General features: G+C 36.7%; 1 protein-coding gene across 7 annotated transcripts in view; it reads left to right on the top strand.

Moving 5' to 3' along the window:
• The window catches only part of SYNE1 (spectrin repeat containing nuclear envelope protein 1), a 255,312-nt gene that overhangs the window by 1,291 nt on the left and 235,488 nt on the right, over positions 1–18,533 (top strand). For all 7 annotated transcript variants that reach the window (XM_055311232.1, XM_055311234.1, XM_055311233.1 and 4 more), the window contains exons 2-11: positions 1,028–1,181; positions 4,128–4,756; positions 6,940–7,119; positions 8,708–8,858; positions 9,085–9,243; positions 10,626–10,808; positions 13,250–13,351; positions 15,681–15,884; positions 16,861–17,068; positions 17,923–18,035. In XM_055311232.1, the coding sequence (XP_055167207.1) occupies positions 1,028–1,181; positions 4,128–4,756; positions 6,940–7,119; positions 8,708–8,858; positions 9,085–9,243; positions 10,626–10,808; positions 13,250–13,351; positions 15,681–15,884; positions 16,861–17,068; positions 17,923–18,035 (2,083 nt within the window). The remainder of the gene's footprint in view (positions 1–1,027; positions 1,182–4,127; positions 4,757–6,939; positions 7,120–8,707; positions 8,859–9,084; positions 9,244–10,625; positions 10,809–13,249; positions 13,352–15,680; positions 15,885–16,860; positions 17,069–17,922; positions 18,036–18,533) is intronic.

The raw sequence follows: 18,533 nt of genomic DNA, 5'->3' as shown, positions 1-18,533 counted from the left end.
CAAAGTGTTCAAAAATTAGCATTTCTGATGAACCTCAGTCTAAAATTTTTTTCTTACCATTTGGGCAGATGATCAAAGTGATTGACAAATATTGAAGAGGGTAAGGTTGCTCATGTTTGTATTATTTTTGCCAAAGCTATTTGTGTACAGGAGAAAAATGGTAATTAAAATTTTGCTTCCCATGGTATTTCTCAACAGAGGCGATGGTAGTGTGGAGCAGCACTGTATCAGATGAGATAAGTTGATTATGTGGGGTCCCTCACAGATTGCAGTAAGGACTTGTGGAGTTTGCCTGCTTTTGTGGAATAAGGAAATTTACCTCCATGTTTAAGCTTCACAATGTTCTGATTACATTAAAATTATTCCTGGCTCTTACCTAGAGAGTGAATTGTAGAGACAGTGGTAGTAGGAAGGATGTCATTGAGGAGGCCAGGCAAGAGATGAAGCAATTTAGACCCCGGAGGCTTGTGGAAATGGAGAGGAGAGCATAGAATAAATATCTGTAGTAGGGGTGCTGACACACTGTGTTGTGTGTGTTGGGGTGCATGGTATGCACAGATTAGACGTGGTGGTCAAGAACTGGAGGCATGGGGACACCTGGGTGTCTTAGTGGTTGGGCGTCTGCCTTCGGCTCAGGGCATGATCCCAGGATCTGGGATCAAGTCCTAGATCGGGCTCCCCTCATGGAGCCTACTTCTCCCTCTGCCTGTGTCTCTGCCTCCCTCTCTCTCTGCGTGTGTCTCTCATGAATAAATAAATAAATCTTAAAGAAAAAAAAAAAAGAACTAGAGGCATGAAGAATGGCTTGTAGGCCCACCTCAGGGACGGTGGTGATGTTAAGTGAGATGTGGAAAACTGAGAGCTTGAGAAGTTGAAAGCATTTGATAAGTGGAAAACAAAAAATTTTGGTTTGTCCATGTATGACAATGTCACTTTTGCACTCGATTAGGCTTATTGTAAAAATGTCTCATTAACTTTCGTTGTTCATTTGTGAGACATTTTAACTTTAACACCTTTCTCTCCATAGGATTGCTTTTCTTCAGTCTGTGGTCGCTGAACACCAGCAGTTTGATGAACTGTTGCTTTCCCTTTCTGTCTGGATTAAGCTGTTTCTTAGTGAATTACAGTCTACTTCGGAGATAAGCATAACAGACCATCAAGCAGCATTTACTCGGCACAAGGTAAAGCATGTACTTTTAAGATCAGAGAATTTATTCATCAAACAGAGCTCTTGAATTACAAGGAAAAGCATTTAAAAAAAAAAACCCAACTATGGGGACCAGTTTACCCTTGCATTCATATGCAAATGTTTTAATAATTGAACATATGGGTCCTGGCAATGTGTTATGCAGATAAATTAAGCAGATAAAGCCACTTCAGATAAAATAGGCAACTGAATATAGACACTATTTCTTCAAAATGGAGCAAATGATTTCTTAGGGCAAAGTGAGGAGAATGTTCATTTTTAAGCTTTCTGGTTTGTTTTGCTCCAATGCTGAAAATGAATACCGAATTCCAGTGCTTTACAGGTTTACTGAATTACTGTTTAGCTTGAAAATTATTTAAAATTCATGATTTATTTTCTTTAATTATAAATTATGTGTAATATCTATCCTGGCATAAAAAACATTTAAAAATCAGATATTGATTAAGCATTGGAGTGGTTGGAGATAAGCTACACAATAAACTTATAACAATATTTAATGATAAAACATTTAATATTTATGGAGTGTTCACTCTGTGCTGAATTTGCTAATTGGTTTTACGGAAAAGAATAGTATATTCTTATATCTTTACGACCTCAAGTAGTTTTACAACTTGGAGCAAGATGCCCATTGAAATTAGGCTCCTATCCTCTAAAAGAGACAAGGGAGATGGGAGCACTATCTTCCTTCAGGATTATATTTCAAACGTGTTACCAAGCTGGAAAGAGTTCATTTGCCCTCCTGCAATGGAAAACCGAATACCATAACACTGGTCTTTTGCAAAGGGTTAGGATTTCTTACAAAGAAAGGAGATAAGAGACTATTTCAGATATGTCTCTCCAAAGGGTTGGGGTTGGGTGCATTTAAGGATAAGGAGTGAGGATGTCATGGCTATGTAGGTTGAATCGAATATGCTGATTAGATAGAGGAAAAAAGGGAGGTGTCCTTCTTTTTGACCATGGTCATTCAGAAATTGTGTCTTGTCATGGGTCACCTGTTCATTAAGTGGCAGTGTAAGCACGATTTGCTTACACATGGGGTGTGTTGTCACAGGAGTTACTCATTTTTGATCCCTTCTATGCAACCGCAAGGATTCTTCCCAGGTTGCTCTAGTCTTAGCTTATCATGTTCATTCAACTTGCCCAACCAAGCTCATCAATCAGTCAGGTCAACCAGTTTTCTTAGGGTAAAATCAAGCATTTGTTAACTCAGCGTGTTGGTTTCAAAAGGATAACTCACGTGTCCTTGAGAAACATATTCTTGTGTTGTAACTATACAGAAGCTTTTAAAAAGGAGCAGCCCGGGTGGCTCAGTGGTTTAGCGCCACCTTCAGCCCAGGGCATGGCCCTGGAGACCCGGAATCCAGTCCCATGTTGGGCTCCCTGCATGGAGCCTGCTTCTCCCTAGGCCTGTGTCTCTGCCCCCCCCCCCCCCCCCCGTGTCTCTCATGAATATATAAATAAAATCTTTAAAAAGAAAAAAAGAAGTTTTTAAAAAGATTTATATCTCAAAAGGGCAGAGAATTAGTTTGTAAATTTTTTGAAGTAAATGCTCCAAGAAGCTTTCTAAAGTTTAATAGTCAAGCAGAGACAGATATTAAGGCCATTGTGGTCAAGATTAAGATAGGTGTTAATTTCTCTTTAATGGGTACCATGCTGAGCTTGTTAGCAATGCTCTTAGAGATTTCAAACATGATTTATTGTGAGCAAGTCAAATTTCCTATACAACACTCTCAATGAGCTCCCCTTTGTTTCTTTAAGGGAGGCTGCTAAAACTTGTGCTTTTGTCTGTTTCACCCACTGCCTCTGAAGAGAAGCTAATGCCCATCTATTCCTACACTCCTTTCCTATAAGCTCTGTTAGAATTACCTTTATTGTATATATATTTAAAATCGTTCAAACTTCAATATCTTATATATTTAGTTATATATAATATATGGTATTGTTATTTTATATATAGTATTCTTAAAAAACAAAAATTTAACTAAGTTTGAAGATCTAGTTGGCTTTACTAAGCGATTTGTGAATAATCGAATAGAAAAGAGCTCAGAGGAGTTGTTAAAATGGAAGGTTTTCATCGGAAGAAGAATGGGGCAAGGAAGTTATTAGGAAAAGAAAGAAAGGATCCTTTCAGGCAAGGTCCCTTTCCCTTATGAGTAAGAGCAGGGGGTCTTATCCTGTAGATTACCTCATCTTCCTTGGGTTGGGGAATCATGGGGGAGAAGATAACCAATGTGACAGATTACCTCATGGTTACTGACCAAAAAATTCCTGACAAGTTAACACTCTATTTCCGGAGGAGTCTGAAACTGCAATTAGGTTAGGTGTGAAACATCAGTTTGGTGACATGACTTACCCTAAGTGACTCCATTTTGGGCCTGTGATTTGCTTTTCGACTATATATATATATATATGCCATTATTATATATACTATAATATAGTTTTTACATATATTGCATGGTATATATACTGGAATTATACACTTGCATGTATAGTTCTAGTATACTTTCTATATATACTAATATATATACTACATGTACTACACTTGCATGTATAGTTCTACTATATATATATATACACACACATATATATTATACATGTATACATATATATTTTAAATCTTCTAAATTATGCATATATATATTTATATTTATATAAAATTTCCTTTTACAATTTCTATTCATGAAGACATTCTTTTCCATGCAATGAATTAGTTCCAAATCATGGTTGTGTTTTATGTGAAACATACAGATGAGAAAACAGGAAATTTTAGGAACATTTCTAAAAGATTCACCATAGATGACCTTTAAATCCTATACCATCCACTGCATTGAAAACTATCTTGACATCACAAATAGTGAATATATCTGTGTTATTAGCCACAGTGTATCTGAGGACTCAGTAACTCACTCTTCCCTTCCAGGACCACGCAGCAGAAGTAGAGAGTAAAAAGGGAGAATTGCAGAGTCTGCAGGATCACTTGGTGAAGCTGGGTGCTCTGGTTCGAGCTGAGAGCCTCCCCCTCCTCCAGGGCAAGGCAGAGGACTGCTTCCAGCTGTTCGAGGAGGCCAGCCAGGTGGTGGAAAGGCGGCAGCTTGCCCTGGCCCAGTTGGCTGAATTCCTACAGAGCCATGTCTCGCTGTCGGGGGTTCTCCACCGGCTGAGACACACAGTGGAAGCAACCAACAGTATGAATAGGAAACAGACTGATTTATTAGAGAAGGACTTAAATCATGCAATTCAAGATGCTAAATCATTAGAATCTGTGGCCATCAGCCTCGACAGCGTTCTTGCTAAAGCTCAATACCATCTTAAAAGTGGAAACTCAGAGCAAAGGACTTCCTGCAGAACTACAGCTGATCACCTCTGTTCTGAATTAGAGAGAATCCAGAACCTTCTGGGAATAATGCAGAGCGAAGCAGATGCCCTGGCAGTACTGAAGAAAGCATTCCAAGACCAGAAGGAGGAGTTACTGAAAAGCATTGAGGACATTGAAGAAAGGACAGACAAAGAGAGGCTGAAGGAGCTTACCCGCCAAGCTCTTCAGCAGAGGTAGAAAGAAATGGCTGGAGCCAGTTGTTCTATTTATTTTTTTTTATTTGTTCTAGAATTAACCTTTATGCAACATTTGAACAGTGTCACAGCAACTTCCTTTAATATTTTGAGGATAAAATTAGTGACTAATTTGCCTCCTGCGAAGTACTAAAATTTCTTTGGTTTCCTTAAAGATTTTCCTAAGGGCTCTGTCTATATAAGCCTCTCTAAGATCTTGTTTATAACAAACGGTAGAGCATATTATCTATTTTTAAGCAACGGTTAGCTTTTAGGAGAAGGTCCCCATCTTCTGTAGTAAGAATGAAAGCAGAAGAGAGAGGGAGTGATCCAAGTAGCTTTTTAGTCCTGGTGGTGAAAATATGAGGGAGTTCTTCCCGGTGGCTGCCTACCCCTCAGAAAGACTGAATAAGCTCATTAGATGAGAGTAACAGGATATTGGCAGAGAGAAAATGGTATAAATGGTTCTTTTATAGAGAGGAAATGGAAATGATATCTCTGGAGCTTGTTAAGATGATAAAGCTGCCATTTGAGTTCTCTATTCCTTCACTTAAAGTGAAACCAATCAGCTTGGCAGAGTAGTTTTCAGCAACTACCTGTAACTGCTTAGAGATGTGGAAAAGGCAGACAAGTGAATTTAAACTGCTTAAATTTTGGTTTTGTCAGGTGAGTTTAATAGAGAACCTAAGGGGGCAGTGGTATTTTCCTGCAGTAATTTTGGAAGTAATTTTTTTCCTCTAATACTATAACCTTCTTCTCAGTCTTATTTTTCCTCCTTCACAGGACTTTCTCCCCATTTATGTTCTCAGGGTCATTTGTCTTCCATTTTCTTCAGGGGCAAATAAACAGCTGAAATGCACTCATACCAAAGTGTCCATAATTGATAAGGATTGTGTTGACCATGCCAAGACCATTGTGATTTGCTTCCTTTTAATTGAATCAAGCATTTAGCAAAGGCTTACAGTTAGATAATAATGGCTCTTGAGGTTACATGCATGATGAGTGTGAAGTTGACTGGTTTAACAGTAAGCTTACAAAAAAGAGTAAGATCTGAGAAGGAAAAACAGCCTCTGGAGTAAAGACAAAAAGAGAAGCCAACATGGCAAAGGAGCAAACAGCTTACCCAGGAAGTCAGCACTAGGATTGGTGCTGCAGAATGGCATAGCCCTCTCTGGCCTGCTTAAGCCAAGCAGACAAAAAATCCTAAAATTGCTAGAGAAGAAGGCCCAGGTCGGGTTCAAGAGCCATATCAATATCTCTAACACTAAACCTCCAACATCACACAGAGGTTTTGGAAAATGTTGCCCTCAGTTGATATAGTTATTAAACTCCCCCCATACTTATGCTTCACTGTGCGATTTTGGGCAAATCGCCTGTCTTCTTGGAAGCTGCAGGTAATGATAATGCATCCTCTTAACCACTTTTTTTTTTAATGAAATGGAATCATGCATGTACACTCACTTTATAACTCTATAGCACTATATACTAAAATGCAAGAATGTATGAGTCCATGGCTGCCTCTATATGACCACCTTTTACAAGTATTCCAATATTAATATATTATGGACCAAAAATAAAGCTATTATTTTAAGTTTTTTTAAGATTTATTTATTTATTTATTCAGAGAGAGAGAAGAGGCAGAGACATAGGCAGAGGGAGAAGCAGGCTACATGCAGGGAGCCTGACGTGGGACTCGATCCTGGGTCTCCAGGATCACACCCCGGGCTTCAGGCGGTGCTAAACCACTGCGCCACCAGGGCTGCCCTAAAGCTATTATTTTAAATGAAACAACTGTACCCTGAAATATTATTATTTTACATGAGTTGGACCTCAGGACACAGAAGGATTTTTTTTACCAAAGGTCTTGTAATAAGTACTCATCTGATTTGTCTACAAGCTCAGCCCCAGTCTTAAAAGTCATATATCATGAAAGCAAAATAGAAAAAGAATACAAACTTCATAGAAAGTTGAAGATCAATAGTGAAAATGACTTTAAATGTTCCCCACGGTATAGTCTGAGTTCTGCAAAGTTCATTTTAAAGGTGTCTTTCACAATTGATATATATTAACTTAATTTCTGTGTTAAGAGTTTTTCTAGATATCTATAGGTATGCTTTAATGGAGAAGAAATATTAGTCCTTACCTTTAGTAAATTAATAATAAAATAACATTTTAATTCACAGACTGAGAGTCTTTAATCAGTTAGAAGATGAATTGAATTCTCATGAGCATGAGCTATGTTGGTTGAAAGACAAAGCTAAACAAATTGCTCAGAAAGACGTAGCCTTTGCATCTGAAGTCGATAGAGAGGTAAACCGCTTGGAGGTCACCTGGGATGATACAAAAAAACTCATTCATGAAAAGTAAGTAAAAAACCTCTCTTTTTTTTTTTTCAACTTTCTTTTTTTGTGGCATTGGGCTGTTGTCTGTTGATTTGCATCAGTGTGATCAAGAATTGAATATCTTTTGCCATCTTAGGTATTCTGTGTCCCTTTAGTACATTAGAAATTTAGTCCTACAGAATTTTGTTGAAGAAGTTGAGATGACAATGATAGGTGTAATTCAGTGCCTGAAAGCAGAAGCTGTCAAAAATTATAAAGTGCTACCATGAGAATCTTAACCTTCGATTTTCTTTTTTTTGTTTTGTTGTACTTGTTTGTAATTAAGATACGTTTACAAATGGTAAAATTCATCCTCGTTAGTATATGCTCTTAAACTGTATGAGTTTAATACACATGCAGTTTATGACTACACACACACTATATGAGTAACTATTATAACTATAATCTCATATGATCATTCCACCACCTGAAAAAAAATTCCCCTCTGTCTCATTGTAGTCAGTCTCTCCCCCACTCCCAGTCCCTGGCAACCTTGATCAATTTTCTGTCTCTGTAGTATTGTCTTTTCAGAATCACATACAAATGGATTCTTTCCAGTTTGGATGATTAAAAATAAAGCATCTATAAACATTCACATTCAATTTTTTTGTGTGCATAAGTTTTTACTGCACTTGGGTAAATAAATTCTTTTACTCAGCACAATGTGCATTGCTATGTGTATTAATGAAGTCCATTCTTTTTTATAGTCAGATAATATTCCATTTAATAGGCATACCACAGTTTATTCATTCACCAGTTGATGAATATTTGAGTTCTTTCCAGTTTGGATGACTATAAAAAACCATCTATAAACATTCACATTCAATTTTTTGTGTGTACCTAAGTTTTTATTGCACACTGTAGATTATTAATGTAAGCTTTTAAAAATTTAACCATCTTATAAGATTTTATTCCATGTTATTGAACATTCTCCTAAATTGTGCTTTGTTAGAGATTGTACAGTAGTATTCAATTATAAGAAGGTATCAGAATTTATTCAATTATTAGTGTATTTTTAACATTTGGGTTACTTTTATTTTTTTCTCTTGTTATAAATATTAGTATAAAGAATATAATTTTACTTATATCTTAGGGCACATCTTTTATTCTGGAAAAATTACTACGTGTACAATTGCTTGCTCAGAGGCATTTTAAACTTATAAACAAAAACCATCTATTTTGGTTTGGGGTTTGTTTTTGTTTTTGTTTTTTTGCCTCCCCTTAATACACACCAGTATGATGTAATAAAGTAATGAAAAAAAATTGAAAACAAAAATTTGTTGGCATCTACATAAGTTTTAGTTGTCAAGAACATATATTTTTTTTCTTGTCATTGAGGTCACAGATTTTGCGTTAATGACTGCATTCTTTACTCATGGAGAACAATTTGGACATTAGAGTTAAGTTGGTTTGACCAGAACTCTTGATTTCTAGGTAGAAATATGGTTTCTTCTTGATTCCAGCATCCATCTATGAATATATTTATGTAGTGACATATCAGGTCCAATCATAAGGAACCCTTTACTTTCATACATGATAATAAATGATACCTTTTCTTTAATTACTATAGCCAGGGTCAATGCTGTGGACTTATTGACCTAATGAGGGAATATCAGAACTTGAAGTCAGCTGTATCTAAAGTCCTAGAAAATGCCAGCAATGTGATTGCAACTAGAACTACTATAAAAGACCAGGAGGATCTTAAATGGGCTTTGTCCAAGGTAATAATCAAAACTATTTTATTGTAGTAGACTGCTTAGTAGATCTGATTTTCACATACAATGGATTCTCTGTACAACTCTTGTCAGTGCATATACATGTAGAAAATTCTGCTGACCAACTCTGCATAAAGTCAACCATGAATTAAATTTCTCAGAGTCAAATGGTTTTGAATGCCTGACTTATCACTGATTATTTTATTAATTAAGGAAACATTTATGTCCACAGCATGAAACTGCCAAGAATGAAATGTGTAATAAACAGAAAGAATTGGATAACTTTACCAGTAAAGGAAAACAGTTGTTATTTGAGCTGAAAAAAATCCACAGTAGTGATTTCATCTTGGTGAAAACAGACATGGACAGCACTGTGGACAGATGGCTGGATGTAAGATAATCCCCTGGGTTGTACAAAACCATTCAAATACTCATGTTTGTCAATCATAATTTTGGGCAAAGGATTATTCAGGGATGGAATTACATTTTTAACTTTTAATGCTACATGCAAAATGATATTTTGAAGAAAAACAGTATTCACCTAAAGTTTAGAATTAGTAAAAAAAAATTTATTTGCTTTATTTTGTTAAAACTTAGTGGCAAATTTTTTGAGGGCACGTGGATGGTTCAATCAGCTAAGTGTCCAACTCAATTTCTGCCCAGGTCATAACCTCAGTTTGTGAGATCGAGCCCAAAGTTGATTTCCATGCTGAGCATGGAGCCTGCTTAAGAATCTCTCTCTCCCTCTCCTTCTGCCCCTCCCCTCACTCTTAAAAAAAAAAAAAAAACAGTGGCAGATCTTCTAGAATTGAACTTGGTAGCTTTAATTAAAACAAATTTATAACTTTAATTTTTTTTCTCAAAACTCTGGGATTATGGATAAATACTGAAGGATAATTTATAAATATCCTACAGAATATTAAACTATAATGTATCATAATTTAGAATAACAAACTATAATTTTGCATTGAAAAGCATCAGACTTGTAGTTTATATCCTTGGGTTTTAGTTCTTGCTCTGTCATTTACTAGTTTTGTGACAATAGAACAAGTCACTTGATCTCTCTAGAACTCTCCATCTCAACTCATACATATTTTATGTAGCTTCCAGCTCAAAAATCCAGTGATTCTGTTGTCCTTCTATTAACCTACAGTGTATTACTGTAGATTAAATTACTTAAGCTGAATTACTAAAGTTAGACATTGATAATTGTGTAATGTAATCAAATAATTTGGGGACTGCAGAAAACCTTACCTGCCCCCATTTTTAGAAGAACATTCTTACTATAGGAAGAGTATTAAGCAATAATTCTTTAGTTTAAACATATAAAGTTGGTTGCTGTCTGTTGTATTTATTTACTCAATAAATATGTTCAAGTCTAATTAATGTCCATTTTTATATTTCAGCATTACAAATAAAAGTGCTTATTATGTTACTTTCAAAGATAAACACAATACTTCCTTAGATGGACCTCTATCCTGTAGAAGTTGACTCCAATAGACCTATTCTTTGTTTCCCAATTTACAAATGAAAATCAAATGTCTCAGAAGTTCAGTCAACTCTCTAAATGACAAAAACAAATTATGTAATCGTTAGCATTTATTTGAGTCAAGTGCACTGATTCCCTTGCAATAATATTTGTAAAACTTTGTTTTTCAGTCAGAATATAATTTTTTGATTAAGGCAGCATTGACATTATTTGTACTTTGGTGGGATAAGGAGCATCTTCATACTTTGGATTGATGATGCTATGGCTTCTGTTTTCTATCCCAGATATCAGAGAAAATTGAGGAAAACATGGATAGGCTGAGGGTAAGCCTGACCATTTGGGCTGATGTACTTTCAAGTAAAGATGAGATCGATGGATGGTGCAACAGTTCTGTTCCGCGGCTGGCAGAAAGCATCAGCAACCTGAATAACAGCCTCAGAGCAGAAGAATTCCTTAAAGAATTTGAGGTAAATTGACTACATCTACCTTGGTGAGCTTGTGAGCTTATTGACCAGAATACAGGAAAGTTGTGTCCTTCTTGTACAGTTTGTTCTTTCTTTCAGAGACACATATGAACATTACAGAAGTTTTAACTATCTTTTGTTATTTACCTGAAAGCTGAATAGGCAATGGATAAGGATTTTCTCCCTATTTTTATCACTTCTTAGTTGGGACTCTGTACTTAAGATATTAGTGAAAAAAGTAAAAGCCCATGAAATCTGTATTTTTCCATTTTCCATTCATCTGAGACTATGGCACCTTCCTACTGGAAAACCAAATTGAAGGTTTTTATAATTTAGTAATATTTACAGGTGATTTTTCTTTCATTCAAACAAGATGTCTATTGAGTATTTACCATATGCTGAACACTTAGGTACTGGGTTCTCCCACTTCCTCTTCAGAAATGGGAGAAAACTGGAGATTGGAGTATGACAGGCTTCCTCAGAAAATGGCCTTTTAAAGTTCTAGTCACCAGTTTATTTTAAACTTTTTATTTTCATTTATAGCATTCACTTGTTTATTCACTCATCAGATTCTTAATAAGCACCTAAAATATGTCAGGCACTATTTTAGACACTGAGAATAAACAGTAAAACAGACAAAGCCCCTACCCTTGTGGCATCTACTTTATTCACATTACACTATGTATGTAAAATGTGCAGTCCTAGTTTAGGCTAGGATGAAAAATGAAGTAAGGTTAAGAGGAAATGGTGATAAGAGAAGACAAGTTTCATAAAGCCTATAAACACTACTCTCTGTGATTCACCATTGCATGTCTGGGTGCTGGGTACTGTGCCCAGCACACAAATGGAACACAACATGTAGGTAATGAATGGCTGCGGTCGGAAAAAATGTAGGTGAATCAACTGTATACTTGTGTTGTCTAGCTTTGACCCAAAGAACTTTCTGGTGATTTTTAAATCAAACGCCTATTTCTAAGGGAAAACAGAAGTAAAGGAAATTAGCCAGACTGAAAATGCGATCAGGAGACCAATACTGCAGTTTCTTAAGTTATCTTTGATGTTGTTAACATTCCAGCTCAAAATAGTGGTGTGCCCTGGAATAGGGTTAGCTTTCAAAAGTCAATTGGTAAATTTTAAAGAAGTTTGCAAACCAGTGTTAACCACAACCATTATTGAAAATTAAATTATAAATTAGTTTACAATCAAATTATATTAAAAATTAAGTTAATAAATACTTAAAACTTATCACTTTTAATTTAAGCTCTACGTACAACTATTATCTAGGCTCTTGAGTTGTTGGTATCTGTTAAATCTGCATGGTGAAATATAGGATGCTGTGCTGTAGTGCAGTGCTTCCAAACTGTGTGCGGTGACATTGTGATATAATGCAAAATGGTGGTAAATACTACAAGTCAGGGTAGAGCTGATTGTTTAATCAGCATGCGGGACCTTCCACTACTGACATCTGGGATCCAGGAAACCAAAGGGCATCAGTCCCACATTCATATGTAGGTTCAGTCATCACAAAGGTGGGTTTTTTAATGTTACCGACTATCTTTGTGATACAGCAACTAATAAAGTTAGCAGCCCAGATTGAGCCCCATGCCTTATTATGCACTGCTGTTGCAATTCAAAAGTAAAGTGTATAAGGGTGAAGGTGTAATTCTTTAATTGCTCAGCCTGCTCCTGGAGAAAGCCAGTGGGCCTGACAGTTAGTTCATCATGGCTCACTGGGTAAGTAAATTACTTTCTGGATTGAAGGCATCAGGAGGTTTGTTAGTGTCCACAAAGCACCAAAATGCTGTATTTAAGATGAGAAGGATACTCTATCAAATGTTCCTTTGTGGCCCCCAAAAAACTATGCAATTTACAAGCATCTAATTTGTTTAGTAATGATTCTTTGCCTATTTTTTCTTTGTTTTGTGTTAGTGTTGGTGCAAAATAATAAAAAATAGGAAGGCAAAAAAATAAAAAGATATTTATTTAAAATACAAGTATTTTATGTTTTTATTTGAAACATTTCTGATGTATTACATATAGTCTACAGTAGTGAGGCACTCTTGACATATGTTTGCTTTGAAATACTTCCTCAAAACTTAATTCTGCCATGGGAGCCAGTGCTATTAATGCTAATGAGTAGATGACAGTTACTGTAAATTCCCACTAACTCAAGACTTTTTAGTTAGTGTTTAATTTTTTCCAGGAGATTTTTTTTTCCAATAAAAGAGGATGGGAAGAAAGTTCTGCATACTCCCTAACATTCAAAGTAAAAGTTGATGATGACATTTTTCCACATGCGTAAATAATGAGTCCTCAGAAAATCAGAGATTTTTTTTTTAAAGCCTGGCTTAAAGTTGGGTTAACTCTTGAAATTATTAAGTGCCAAATGTAATATGACAATGTTTGGACTAGTTATGCTTTTTCTCTTTCTTTTATTTTGGCAGTCTGAAGTTAAGAACAAAGCATTGAGACTGGAAGAACTTCATTGCAAAGTTAATGATCTTAAAGAATTAACTAAAAATCCAGAAACACCACCAGACCTTCAGGTAAGTACTCAATCAGGTTAGTAACAACTACTGTATACTGACTCTGTCTCAAGTATAATCTCTAATATCACTGATATATAATAACAATAAACAAATGTTATCTGTTATATATATGTATTTTCATTGTTATCATCATAATTTCAAGCAAACATGTGGATCTTACCATATATGGATGTTAAAACATTAACATCTTTAGAATTCCTTGTGCTAGTATTAATAGCATATCTCTAACACAAATATTAAATTAGATAAGTTCCCCTTTTCCTTACTAAATTTTGGCAGTAGTATCATCTAGCTTGCCTCATATGGACCATTTTATGTCTAGACCAGACCAGAAACCACATTTATGAATATTGATATTTTCCTAATTCATTTACTCAGTGATTGAGTCTGCCATTGCAGACCTCTTTTCAGGGCTTCATGGGTGTCACAGATCCCCAGGGAACAGGAGAGAGGCTGGGGTAGACTAGCTCTGACCAGGAAGCCTGGGGTAGGTCAGTGAGGGAGCTCTAGGAGCAGCCAGCATAGGGGGCCTTTTGGCAGCAGCACTACAGGCTCCAGGCTAAATGTTCTGCTGCCTTACTTTAACCTGTGAATTTGTAGCTGCCCTCATGGATTTTCTCTGCATTTTCCTTCTTCCTGTTGTGCCTTTGTCCTTTACCTACTGCTTCTTGCTTACCCATCTATCTTGCTTGATTCTACATTTGCTTTGACCAGAGACTGTATATCTGTCACTTAATAACATCAGTGAATGATATGCATGGACCAGAATGTTAGAAGTTTACCTGAAGCAAGAAGAGACAAAGGGTGCTAATTACAGAGAACTAAAAAGGAGTGCTTATGCATGTTGCTTGTGCCACAATATAAATGAGCAACAGGTAGACTTTTGCAGAGTTAAGATGGAGGCAGGGTTTTGGGAGAGAGCTACTGTTATACTCTGCCTTCTTACCCCCCCCCACACACACACACACTCAACAAAAAAGTGTTGGGACACCTGTTCTTTACCTTAAAATAAGGAAAAAAGCTTTCGTGGTACCATCTGGAAAAAATAACACGTGCCCCTGCAGTTAGTGGACTCTGAAGTCTACTATCTAACTCCCCCAAAAGACCTTATGGGTGAAAGACAGGCTGGCTAACTGTTGGTGTATTTGCCAAAAGAGAAATAATTGTATTGTATTGAGTGGTGTGCATCTTAGAATCATCTCATGTGAATGCCAGAGTGTGACATTCCCCCCCCCCCCCCCCCGCCGTCAAGAAGTGAATTATCAGAAGAAAAGCAAGGAGAAAGCATCTGTGTGTGATTATCTCAGAAGGCTTTCTGGGGGAGGAACAGGCCTCAGCAGCAAGATACAGAGCTGTCCACAGGCTGTGGAAGGAGAAAGAGGAGTACATAGCTTGCATCTAGGCAGTGTCAATGGGAGGTCCCAGAAGTAAGGGGAGTCTCAGAAAACCCCGCAGATTAAGTTGTGTAACAGGAGAGAATGGGAACCATCATCCAGCCTTGGAACAGCTTGGATGCCAGCTCACAACAGTTGTCAAAATTTCAGAGCCCCTCACCCACCTCCTGCTTGTTCAAGCCTGTAGAGGTCAGAAGCTGGAAAACGTGGGGGAATAGAAGTAAAGTGAAGAAAGAGAAAAAGGCACCTGGCCCTTTTCTTCAGATGGGCTTCCTGTTTGTAGCAGATCTGAGCTAGGGGTAAGATAAAAGCCTTAATTTTAAGTTCAATGTGTTGATTATTAAATGGGTCTAGATGTTTTAACTGTGGAATTGAAACCATTTTGCAATTTATCTTGATTATAAGTCCTTTTATTATCTATAGGGCCAGAGAAGTCAGGAGCCCTCCCAAAACAGATCGTTTGGGAGGAGAGAAGAAGTAGCCTCACTGAATACTTTAAAGTGGGAGACAAAAATAAAATTGCTTCAAGATAAAATCCTACAGTGGTATTCAAAGCAATGGTTACATCAGGGCATGATATGTGAGTGTTTCCCAGGAAGAAGTAAGAGCAGGTTTTGGTCCCCAACTTGGTAACTCCGTGTAGGTTGAGCTCTGCTTTGGAAGTGTGATTCCTTTGACCATCAATCAGAATGCCACTTCAACATCCAGTGTCAACTGTAATCCTTACTCTTTCTAGTTTCCCATCACTTACAATGTTTGACCACTTGTGCCTGCTGATTCCCCTTCTTAGAAAAGTTGAATTAACATCCACGGTTAGGCTTATGTTTTGTTTTGTTTTGTTTTGTTTTTCTGTTAAGCTGCACATGAACAGAATTCCTACTCTGAGTGTTTTGGTCTTCACATATTTTAATGAAATCCTACTTCATGTTTAGTTTGTAGAAGCAGACCTAAGGCAGAAACTGGAGCATGCCAAAGAAATTACTGAAGAAGCAAAAGGCACCTTGAAAGATTTCACTGCTCAGAGTACACAGGTGGAGAAATGTATTAATGACATAACAAGCTGGCTGACAAAAGTAGAAGAATCATTGATGAACTGTGCCCAGACTGAGACATGGGAAGGGCTGAAAAAAGTAAAGGTAGGTAATTATCTATCATTAAGCATTTATACTTCCAATGGTAATACTGTTTTTCCTATTTTGTGGTGACCGGAATAAAAATAAAACCTTTGCTCTCAGTTACCTATATTAACACCAGGCTGACTAATTCATGTTATTGGATACAGCAAAGTAAGTCAACAGATGAAGAAATGATTGCAGGTAGTAGGAAATAGAAGGTTAATAATCTAAAAACAGAAAGCATGCATTACTGTAGGACCTCCTCATAAGCTATGCATATTCATATTTTTTTAGTAAATGGGTAGAGCTTATAAAACACCTGTTTGAATTTCCATGAATTTTCACATTTGAATGCCAAATACTTTTTTATTTCTTAATTATTTTTATTGGTGGCTATGACTGCTTTTATCTAGAGAAGGATATATTAAAAAAAACAGTTGAGAAACAATATTCTACTACTATGTCATCTGTCTGTAGAGATAATGTTCCTGATCAACTGTCTGTAAAGCTTTGAGTTGATTTGACTCTTCAACATATGTGATCTGTTGTCTTTAGCATATTTTATTACTGTACTTAAATTTTAAAAGTAACTAATGGTATTTTGGTGAGGCCCATGACCCTAAAACAAAGCCCAAGAAGCCCATCAAAGAATGTGAACTTAGGCAGAGACTCCATTAATAGTTTCTAATCAACTAAACCCAATATTATGGGCTGGGAATCCCTAAGAACATATTTAGTTGCTTGGAATCCTAGACTATAGCCCAAATCCTAGTACCTTTGAACAGCTGTTTGCAGTTGTTCCTGAGGAGAACTGGGCACAACTCTGAAAGAGTCAACACAGATCTATTATACTAGAAAAAAAAAATCCCACAAAAATGCATGCATTACTGAGTGGATTTCAACAACATAAGTTTCTAAAGAAGTACCATAGTGAGGTAGAGTGGTATTTTCCCTTGAATGTGATGAATATCTTTCATGACATTCTTTTATTCTGTAGGAAATACAAAAGGAACTTCAGAGTCAGCAAAGCAACATCAGCTCCACCCAAGAAAATCTCAACAGCTTGTGCCGAAAGTACCACTCTGTTGAGTTGGAGAGCCTGGGGAGTGCCCTGACCCGGCTTATAAAGAACCAGGAAGCTGTGAGCCAGTTGTGCTCCAAAACACAGGCCAGCCTTCAGGATTCTCTGGAGAAACACTTCAATGGTGAGCTCCGACAGGGCTTAGCATGAATCGTTTGTTTATAAGAAAGAATCCAAACCAAATGCTGCCTAGAAACTGCCAGCAATAGTTGGAAATACTTTACAGAAGAATATTATTAAGAATATTATTTTAAATTCATTTGTGTGTTGAGATTTGGGCAGTGAAAGGGCTGTGTTTGGACTCCCATCATGAGCTGATTTCTTCCTCTTTCTCCCCAAGCAAGTAGAAATCCACCATATTGAGGATTCCGAGTTTTATCGGGATTTTCTACATTTAGCTCATTTTTGTGGAAAATTACTTCCACTGCTGTGATGAAGCAACACAGTAAGCTTGGAAACCAGGAGACACCATGAAACAGCAGCAGCTGTATAGTCCAGGAGAGCTATGCCAGTCTCGTGTCCCTAACTCGGCTTCCACACAGCTGTGCCTCTGCCCTGATGAAGATGCAGAATGATGGTCTGTCAGGTTGGGAGAGGAGATGTTTCCTTCCTTTGCCATAAAAATGGCTTTAACACCCCTACAGCCTTTCTTCCTTCACTCTCTTCCATATTCAGGCAATTTTCTTTCTTTACTAAGAGAAAGAAACACAATGGGAAATCAGATATTTCAAGAATATAAATTTCTTTTCAGCCTTTTCCCTGAGATAATTTCTCCATTCTGCCCCAAACAGTCATAGTTATAGATCATGTTGTAATATATTCTATTAATATTATTGTTGTTCTTGTTATTATTTTCTTTCTGGAACATTCTCTAAGGCAACATGCAGTGAGCTGAAGGCCAGAATTAATTCACTGTGGTAATCCTAGAAACTCCTTCAATGTTCTGGATGTATTTCTCATTTTCATTATTTTCAAAAGAGTCTATGCAGGAATTCCAAGAGTGGTTTTCTGGAATAAAGGCAGCAGCAAAAGAATCATCTGACAGAACTGGCGACAGCAAAATTCTAGAGGCAAAGCTCCATCATCTTCAGGTATGAGAGCTGGCAATGCTTTTCCTTCTTCCCTAAACTGCACTCCTGTGCCTTCAGGTCAGACCTAAATCATCTTCTTCCACAGATCTTATTTTATTCAAACTTTTCTTCTTCTTTATAGAATTAGATTTCTTGAATTGTAAGGAGATAAGCAATATGAGAAGTAAGTTGAGAAAATAAATCAGAGCTACAGAATTTCTTGATCCTGTTCTTCTCTCTTTTAGCCTATTGACCATTCTTTGGAATTCATCCAAAACTAAACCTAGTTTTAATTTTTCTAGCAGTAAAAACATAAATAATTATCTATTTCCTATCACTATTGTGGAAGAGTTTTAAAAGGAAGACATACTTATAATTTTTAATAACCTACAGTCTAAATTTGGAGCTAGGATATACTCAAAGTAATAGATAATATAGGTTTTACTGACTGAAAAATATATGACTTCAAGAAGGAAAAAAGCCCTTGTGAAGTAGAGTTCAGAAGTGATTGACTCAAAT

This window comes from Nyctereutes procyonoides, unplaced genomic scaffold (genome assembly GCF_905146905.1).
Source record: "Nyctereutes procyonoides isolate TBG_1078 unplaced genomic scaffold, NYPRO_anot_genome, whole genome shotgun sequence".
In the NCBI taxonomy this organism is placed as follows: domain Eukaryota; kingdom Metazoa; phylum Chordata; class Mammalia; order Carnivora; family Canidae; genus Nyctereutes; species Nyctereutes procyonoides.
Note: the sequence above shows the minus strand (reverse complement) of the source record. Positions and strands in the feature narration are given on the sequence as shown.